This window comes from Otolemur garnettii, unplaced genomic scaffold, assembly GCF_000181295.1.
Source record: "Otolemur garnettii isolate 467f Iridium unplaced genomic scaffold, OtoGar3 scaffold00028, whole genome shotgun sequence".
Lineage (NCBI taxonomy): Eukaryota > Metazoa > Chordata > Mammalia > Primates > Galagidae > Otolemur > Otolemur garnettii.
Genome location: NW_003852423.1, coordinates 14601075 through 14609907, shown reverse-complemented (window position 1 = coordinate 14609907; position 8833 = coordinate 14601075). Strand labels below are relative to the sequence as shown.

At 47.5% G+C, this 8833-nt stretch overlaps 1 protein-coding gene across 1 annotated transcript in view; it reads right to left on the bottom strand.

Annotated features, from left to right (window-relative positions):
* Window positions 1-776: 776 nt before the first annotated feature.
* FKBP9 (FK506 binding protein 9) overlaps window positions 777-8833 on the bottom strand; it is a 49182-nt gene continuing 41125 nt past the window's right edge. The window contains exons 8-10 of the mRNA XM_003788565.3: window positions 8170-8315; window positions 4328-4491; window positions 777-2093 (exon numbers count right to left, since the gene is read on the bottom strand). Of these exons, the coding sequence (XP_003788613.1) occupies window positions 1917-2093; window positions 4328-4491; window positions 8170-8315 (487 nt within the window). The 3' untranslated portion in view covers window positions 777-1916. The remainder of the gene's footprint in view (window positions 2094-4327; window positions 4492-8169; window positions 8316-8833) is intronic.

Genomic DNA, 8833 nt, shown 5'->3' with positions numbered 1-8833 from the left:
GTCATTGTTGTTTGGCGGGTCCGGGCTGGGGATTCGATCCCACCACCTTAGGTGTATGTGGCTGGCGCCTTAGCCGGTTAAGCTATAGGCACCGAGGCACCATTGGCTTTTTTAAAATAATTATATAGATATATATTTTTTTCTTATACCTGCCAGCTATTTTCCATTTGATTCCACCCCACCCCCTACCTTGGATTCATTCTCCACTTTTCTCTATACCCCAAGAGGCTGACTCACCTCTGAGAACTCCAGTCCCTGAGATTCAGATGGGGTTCAGCTAATGGGAGCAGGTGGCAAGAGCTGGGAGACAGAGAAGACAGGGCATTTTGTCCCTTACTCCTCTGCTGCAGGGCAAGCCAGTCCTGGGGTGGCTGTGTCCCTCTCTGACACCTGCCCGGCATCCCTTCCTGCACTGCTTCTGCTACCTTGTCCTGACCCCTCAGGCTCAGGAGTGGAAATGGTCTCTCGTGTTGTCGTGGGCATCTCAAAACCTTTCCTGGTCCCCTGAACCCCGCCTACACCTCTGCAAACAGTCCTTTCCTTAGTTTCTCTTCAGAAGTGCCAGGAGGAGGGGGTGTCTGTTTCAGGCCAGGCCCCTGAGCGGTCCCGCATATCCCCTGCAGCACTGTCCTTTCAATAAACACAACGGCGTCCCACCATTTTTATCAAGGGGGCTCTGACTGCATGGTGCATTCCCATGGGGTCCTCTCAGCCTTCAAATAAATGCCACAAACCAGATAATATAATTCGACATTTTATATCAGAAAAGGTCAGGTTCCCAACATTAATTCCACAAGTGCACAGCAAGTTCATGAACTATCTCAGAGCTACATCAGTACAAAATAGTTTAAATTAGCAAAACAAAGCCGTTTCAAAAGGAAAATCCTTGATGACTTTGGGGTAAGTGCCACCACCACTGAGGAACAGAGGACAAAAGGTAGTCATGTGGTCACTGCTTGAGGCGGGCACAGGCAGGCAGGTAGACTGTCCTTGCTGTCCTACAGCAGCAGCCGGCCCCAGCCTTCAGCCTTCGGCCTTCAGGGCCCACCCTCTCCAGGACGCAAATGAGCAGCAGAGAAATGTCACCCTGTCTCCAAACCCCATCTATTGGGATGACACTTCCATCTCAACCAAGTGAAATGCTCTGTTGACTGAACAGTGAGGCCTAGTCCCCAGCCCTATCTATCTAACCAACACAGTCTAGAGTGGAAAAGAAAGAGAGATGGGGATGAGGAGGGGTAAGCAGAGGCGGAATCCATGGTCCGAGACACCTTTTGTTTGGCTCACTGTTTATTCTGTCCGGGAGGCTCTTTTTAACCTCCACGTTACACATTGCCAATGGGAGGACGCAGCAGGACGGGGTGTGATGAACTGGAAGAGCACAGCGTGTGTGTGAAGAGGAGGTAGGGCTGTCACCAGAGCCTGCCTAGGACACTGTCGTGCTCGGGGATCCTGCTGGTGCACACCCTCTGCCTCTTCTGCCCTTCTGAGCACATTTTAAAAACACCAACAAGTTGAAAAAAAAAATTAACGCTCTTTGTGTAGACATTCTGGACACTTTTTCTTCTATTCCCTCCAAGATGGTTGTAACTTCTGTGTGATACTATAGTCCTTTAATAACAGAATTTCCCAGAACGCTCACAAATAATGTTGGCAGTGCAACCTTTTCCATCTTGACACATCTTGTGCTAACAAAGCACTCTACACCAATTTTGTTTACTATCCCTGGCAGTCAGGCTAAGATGCTCACCATGTCCATCCACCCACCCCGATGTATGCACCAGGCACTTTGTGACCCACCTCCTACTTGCTAATGACGCACCTTCTGAAAGACCCTCGCACCCTCACTGCCTGTTCTGCCACGACAGGTGGCTTGGGGTCACACACTCCCTGGCACCAATTGGCTCATGCCAGGTTTAGAGTTCATCATGTTTGGCTTCCTGATCTTTGAGTTTAAATTCCTCAGCGGTGACCTTCCCATCTCCATTCCGGTCCTGGTTGGTGAACATATTCTTCACAATCATTTCAGCATCAAAACCAGGAGCAAGTTTCCCTTTGCCGGATTCCACCTGGGCATGAATGTACTCTGAGAACTGGGAACAAAAGGGGTGAGAGAGACCGTGAGATACAGCAGCTGAGAACATCAGGGCCAGCCCAGAAACTGAGCAATCCGAGGGCGACAGGGCTGGAATCTGGGTCTGAGGTTCCTAAACAGCCAAGATCCTGGCAACTACAACTTACAACCTGGGTTTTCCCCCCTCCAGATGCAAGTGAAAAAAATCTCTGGACCGAATGACTCTAAGAGCCCTGGGGATCCACATGGCCAGTACACAGCAGCCATCAGAGCTATCTCTTACGCCCCACAACGCTGTACCCTCTGAGAACACTGTTGCCCACGTGCATTCATTCGTGCAATAAAAATGTACGGCATGTCTAATCCGCGCACGAACAGTTCTAGACTCTTGAAATACATCAATATACAAAAAAAAAAAAAATCCTACCATGGTTTGTAATGCCTGTATTCTAAGGTAAAGACTGCCAATTAGACATTAACATAGTAAGTAAATTACATATTAATTTACAAATTGAAATGCTCCAGAAAAAATAGAACTGAGTGAGGAAGAACAGGTTGAAGTATTAAATTCAGTGGTGAGGATAAAACCTCAGGGGGAAAGGGAGACGTGCAAAGCCTTGAGGAACGTGAGGGAATAAGTGAGCAGTTATCTGGGGCACATGTCTCCCGAGCAGAGAAGATGCCGCTGCTGGCAGGTGCAGAGGCCACTACGGACACAGCCCAGCGTGGTCACAGAGCTGCAGGGGGTCCTGGCTGGGCATAGGGGGCAGCATAGCCTGTGGGGAGGGCCACTGAGATGGCGAAATCTGTAGGTCTGAGAAGGGACCATGACAGGGCTTCTTTGTAAGAAAGGCCACTCTGGTTGCTGTGGAGACACTTTATAGAGGCTGCTGCCACAGGGACGCAACCTGAGAAAGAAGCGCGGGCACTGGGTAAGAGGTGGAGTGAGCATGGCTTGAAGAGGAAGGTTCTGCGTGTGCGCTCAAGGTAGAGCTGGAAGGTGCCGAAAGATTATCATGGCCTGTGAGAGGAGCGGAGATCTCCAAGCACTCTTGCTAAGCCAGTGGAAGGACAGTGTTGCCACCGACTGTAGTGGGCAAGGCTCTGGGCAAAGCAAGTTGGGAGCAAGGTGTCCCGAATATCAGGGGTTCAATAAATGGGGGCGTCAAGTAGGCAGTTGAATGTATGGGTGTGAAGTGGAGAGTGGAGATAGGGCTGGAGCTGCAAATGTGGACGTGACCTAAAGACAGGGAACCCCACCAAGTTCAGCATCTGGCCCAGGGCACTGCAACAGGAAGGGAATTTGAAGAAGCCCGAGAAGGAGCTTCCAGCGGGACAGACGGACACCACAAAAGGGTGGCACCCTGGAAGCCGGGACAGAGTCATCCTCAGCAGTCAGCCGTGTTGAAAGGACAGGCCCACAGACTGACCACTGGATTCAGCAGGAAGGAAGGCACTGGTCACCTTGGCGAGATCAGGTTCAGCGCATACAGGGACAAAAGCTGGACAGGAGTGCATTTAAAAGAGAATGGCAGGAGGGAAAGGAATTGGAAACAGAGAGGACAGGTAATTCCTTCGAAGTTTTTGCTACAAAGGGAACAAAGAAATAAAAAGATATGGAAACACAGAAGGAGAGAAGGGAAAATAATGCCATGTTTGCCGTATAGGACTAATAGCATGCCAGTGGGAATAATCCGGAAGCTGGGGAAATGCTGATGATATAGGAGGGGGAGGGGGGAAAGCTAGAGCAGTATGATTGAATAGGCAGATGTGGAATGGGTGGGGAGCTGGAATTCCCCAGGGTTTGACAGGACAGATGCCTTGATTGCCCAACTCCAGGAAGGGAGTCCTGGCTCAGCTTGGTGACCTTGGGCAAGTCATTTACCTTTTGTGTAAACAGTTTTCTAAACACCAGAAATTATTACGTGGTTGTCCGGAAGGCTGAACTGGAGAATACATATGAAGACACTTAGCACCATGCAGGCCCCCAGTGGGCCCCCAGTAACCAAGAACTAAATTAGATCTGTATGCCCTGGAAGCCAGCCCTACACCTCCCAGGGCTCGGTTTCTTCAGAGAAGAACAGTGAGCTTCAGTTTAAAAGTGCTTGGCATATGAGAGCACTGGTCATCATCGCCACAAGAAACCCAGTGCAGCTATTATCACTCTGAGAGGCTTCACCTTCAGAAGCAGCACCCTGGCCCACAAGACTCTCCAAGCACTGTCCCTCCCACTCTCCTGCAAAGGCCAGTCACCTCTTCAAGGAGGACTTCTCCATTGCCATCCTTGTCAATTTCTTCAAAGAGGTTGGGTGACACCTCGCCATTCCATATGAACATGTATCCCTCTGGTAGGCCAGCCACCAGCTCCAACAGCTCGATGTCAAACACCAGCACAGCACTGCCAGGTACTTCTCCATCTGCCCAGACGACAGGGGAGGGAGGTGGTGTCAGCTCCAGGCAGCAGTCAAGCCCATTAACCATCACCTGCCTTCCCACACCTGACTCCTTTCTTACTAAAGCAAGAGAATGTAGCGGAGGCTAGTTGCTTTTCCAATTCCAGGCAGTGATCCATTAACAAGTCATGAGTGGTAACTAGCATTTTTTTTTTTTTTTTGAGACTCACTGTGTCACCCTCAGTAGAGTCCTGTGGCGTCACAGCTCACAGCAACCTCAAACTCTTGGGCTTAAGAGATTCTCTTGCCTCAGCCTCCCAAGTATCTGGCAATACAGTAACCCGTCACAATGTCCAGCTATTTTTTTGTTGCAGTTGTTTAGCTGTTGTTTACCTGGCCTGGGCCGGGTTCAAACCCACCACTTTCAGAGTCCAGCATTTTTTTTTTAAATTAAGGAATAGAACAAAAAAGATCAGAATACTTTGTACATAGAAAGGACAGGTGTTGTTTGATGAAACTTCAGTTTCAATTTTATATATAAAATTAAATGTAAGGCTGGGTGCAGTGGCTCATGCCTGTAATTCTAGCCACTCTGAGAGGCCGAGGTGGGAGGATCACTTTGCTGAACTTGGGAATTCAAGACCAGCCTGAGCAAAACTGAGACCCCAACTCTGCAAAAAAAGGAAAATTAGCCAGGCATGGTGGTACATGCCTGTAGTCCCAGCTACTTGAGACGGCGAGGCACAAAGTTGCTTGAGCCCAAGAGTTTGAGGTTGTAGTGCACTATGATGACATCACTGCACTCTAGCTCAAGTGACAGTGTGAGATTCTGTCTCAAAAAAACAAACAACCCCCCTAAATATATATGTATAAATTATATGTTTATGTGTAATACAGATTGGGAGATACAATATATTTCTTATTGCATGTCTTGGTGAAAAAAGTTTGAAAGCCACTTATAGTGACTACAATGATAGAACTTTTTTTTTTTTTTGAGACAGAGTTTCACTTTGTCACCCTCAGTAGCGTGCCATGGCATCATAGCTCACAGCAATCTTAAACTCTTGGGCTCAAGCAATTCTCTTGCCTCAGCCTCCTGAGTAGCTGGGACTACAGGGGCCCGCCACAACGCCCCACTATTTTTAGATATGAGGTTTCGTTCTGGCTCAGGCTGATCTTGAACCTGTGAGTTCAGGCAATCTACACGCCTCAGCCTCCACCACTTTAAAACTTTTAAAATAAATCTAACAGTAGAACTTTAAGAATAACAGTATGCCAGTAAATAAGAATAGGATATACAGTATGGACCCAAAAGAAGTTATGTGAGTATGGATATATAAATGTCATATATACTTTAGAAGGCCAAGGCCGGTGGATCACCTGAGCTCAGGAGCTCGAGACCAGCCTGATCAAGAGCGAGACCCCGTCTCTACTACAAAATAGAAAAACTAGGCCAGGCACAGTGGCTCACACATGTAATCCTAGCACTCTGGAAGGCCAAGGAGGGTGGATTGCCTGAGCTCACAGGTTCAAGACCAGCCTGAGCCACAGCAAGACCTTGTCTCTAAAAATAGCCACGCATTGTGGTGGGCACCTTTAGTCCCAGTTACTTGGGAGGCGGAGGCAAGAGAATCTCTCAAACCCAGGAGTTTGAGGTTGCTGTGAGCTATAATGCCACAGTACTCTACCCAGAGCAACAAAGTGAGACTGTCTCAAGAAATAAATATATTATTCAAAAGTATTATATATTATCTAGGTTACGCTTTATATATAAAATTTTATGTAACTAATTATAATATATATCACAGGAAATTTCTTAAAAAGCACACAACATAGTTTTTTTTTTAGAGACAGAGTCTTACTTTATTGCCCTTGGTAGATTGCTATGGCGTCACAGCTCACAGCAACCTCCAGCTCCTGGGCTCAACCAATTCTCTTGCCTCAGCCTCCCGAGTAGCTGGGACTACAGGCACCCACCACAACACCTGGCTATTTTTTGTTGCAGTTTGGCCAGGGCCAGGTTCAAGCCCGCCATCCTCAGTATATGGGGCCAGCGCCCTACTGCTGAGCCACAAGCACCACCCTACAACATAGTTTTTAAAGGTGTTTTTCTGGGGATCAGTGGGAACAACAGAGGTACTTTTACAATTATTTAAAAAGTTGTGAAAAAAAACAAAATCAATCCAAAATCAATATCATTGGTCGGGCGTAGTAGCTCATACTTCTAATCTCAGCACTCTGGGAGGCTGAGGTGGGTGGATTGCTAGAACTCATGAGTTGAAGACCAGCCTGAGCAAAAGTGAGGACCCCCCCCATCTCTACTAAAAATAGAAAAATTAGCTGGTGTCATGGCAGGCACCCGTAGTCCCAGCTACTTGGGAGGCTGAGAGGATTGAGGTTCCTGTGAGTTATGATGCCATGGCACTGTACCCAGGGTGACAGAGTGAAATTCTGTCTCAAAAAAACCCAAGAAAGGACAGCGTCTGTGGCTCAGTGGGTAGGGTGCCCACCCCATATACTGAGGGTGGCAGGTTCAAACCCAGCCCCGGCCAAACTGCAACAACAACAAAAAAATTAAGTGAGACTCTGTCTCTACAACAAAAAAAAGAAAGAAAGAAAGAAAGAAAAACAAAGTTCCTATCATTTTTTTTTTTTTGAGTCTTACTATGTCACCCTTGGTAGAGTGCTGTGGCATCACTGCTTACAGCAACCTTGAACTCTTGAGCTTAAGCAATTCTCTTGCCTCAGCCTCCCAAGTAGCTGGGACTACAGGCGCACGCCACAACGCCCAGCTATTTTTTGGCTGCAGTTGTCATTGTTGTTTGGCAGGCCCAGGCCAGGTTCAAACCCACCAGCTCTGGTATATGTGGCTGGCGCCCTAGCCGCTGAGCCAGTGCCTATCATTTTTACAAGTTAGCCCTTTCCATCCTAGGTATCAGCAGTGGAGAAACACTGAAAAGAAGGGGTTTCCCAAGTTTCCCATGGGGAGGACACTTTCTGTATGAAATCATGAGGATAAAGTAATAACTACTATGAGGATTAGGTAAAGCCAGCCTTTCCAGAACTGGGAGCTAATCTCTTCCAGCAGGAAACTGCCTTGGCCCATGTAGAGACTCAAGAGAAGTGAGAAGCAATGGCCTACAGCTGTGGTCCCTGGCTGCCCGCTCAAGCCTCAGACTGGTACTGGTCTGTGGCCGCAGGTGAGCAAGTGGAGCCCAGCTTCATCTGTATTTACAGCTGTTCCCCATCACTCACATCCTCACCTGAGCTCCACCTCCTGTCAGATCCCCCATCCCCTGAATCCATGGAAAAATTGTCCTTCATGAAACTAGTCCCCAGTGTCAAAAAATGTTAGGGACCCCTGGCCTAGGTATTCCACTTGTCCTAGGGAACAGTTCCAGGAGGAAGGGTTCAGCCTGATCCCAAAGAAATCTAGAAAGCTCCACCCAGGACAACTCCAAGACCTGGGTCTGGAGATCCAAGGTTGACTTCACTGAAATCTGTTCTTTCTTAAGAGGGTAATGGGGCATTAACATGGCTCACGGAAGTCTTTAAACAAAAATGCTAAATACTTTAAAAAAAAAAAAAAGCACAGACTCTTTGGGTTTTAAATGGAAGTAGCATATCATGGTTCCAACTATGGCAGCCACAAAAAGCATAAAATTCAGATGTGCCCCAACACCCTTGCAAACTGTCACTTACCCACACCAGCCTCCCCATAGCCAAGGTGAGGCGGGATGATCACTGTCCGTTTCTCTCCGACGCACATCTCTCTGAGACCCATGTCCATTCCCAGCACGACTTGTCCAGATCCCAAAACAATATTGTAAGTTTTGCCTAAATTCCACCTAAGAATGAAACAGAAGAGCCCTGGTTAGGTCACCAGCCCACTGATGCTTGCAAGTGTTCTCAGGAGAGCACATCTCTTCAAGAGTATTTCCACAGAGATATACAACCCCTATCTGATTGTGAAGAAACTTCAAACAGAAATTGAGGCACATTCTGCAAAATAACTTGCCTGACGTCTTCAAAAGTGTCAAGGTCATGAAGATCAAGAGGAGACTAAGGAGCTGTCCCAGAGTGGAGGAGCATGTCGGAAGGGATCTTTTAGTTATAAAGGGCCAGATGGGAATATTCAGTGAAACTACAGTGGCGTCCAAGGATTAAAAGGTAGTAATGTATCAATGTTAACTTTCTGATTTTATTTTTTTTCTTATTTGTTTTTAACTTTATTCAAATTAATATGACGGTACAATTTTTAGGTTACATTGTTCTCACTCCCAGGGCAATTTGGAGAAGAGCCCCTCACCCAGGGGCATGTTATACACCCTCACAATGTGCACATTAGAGCCCCTCACCCAGGGGC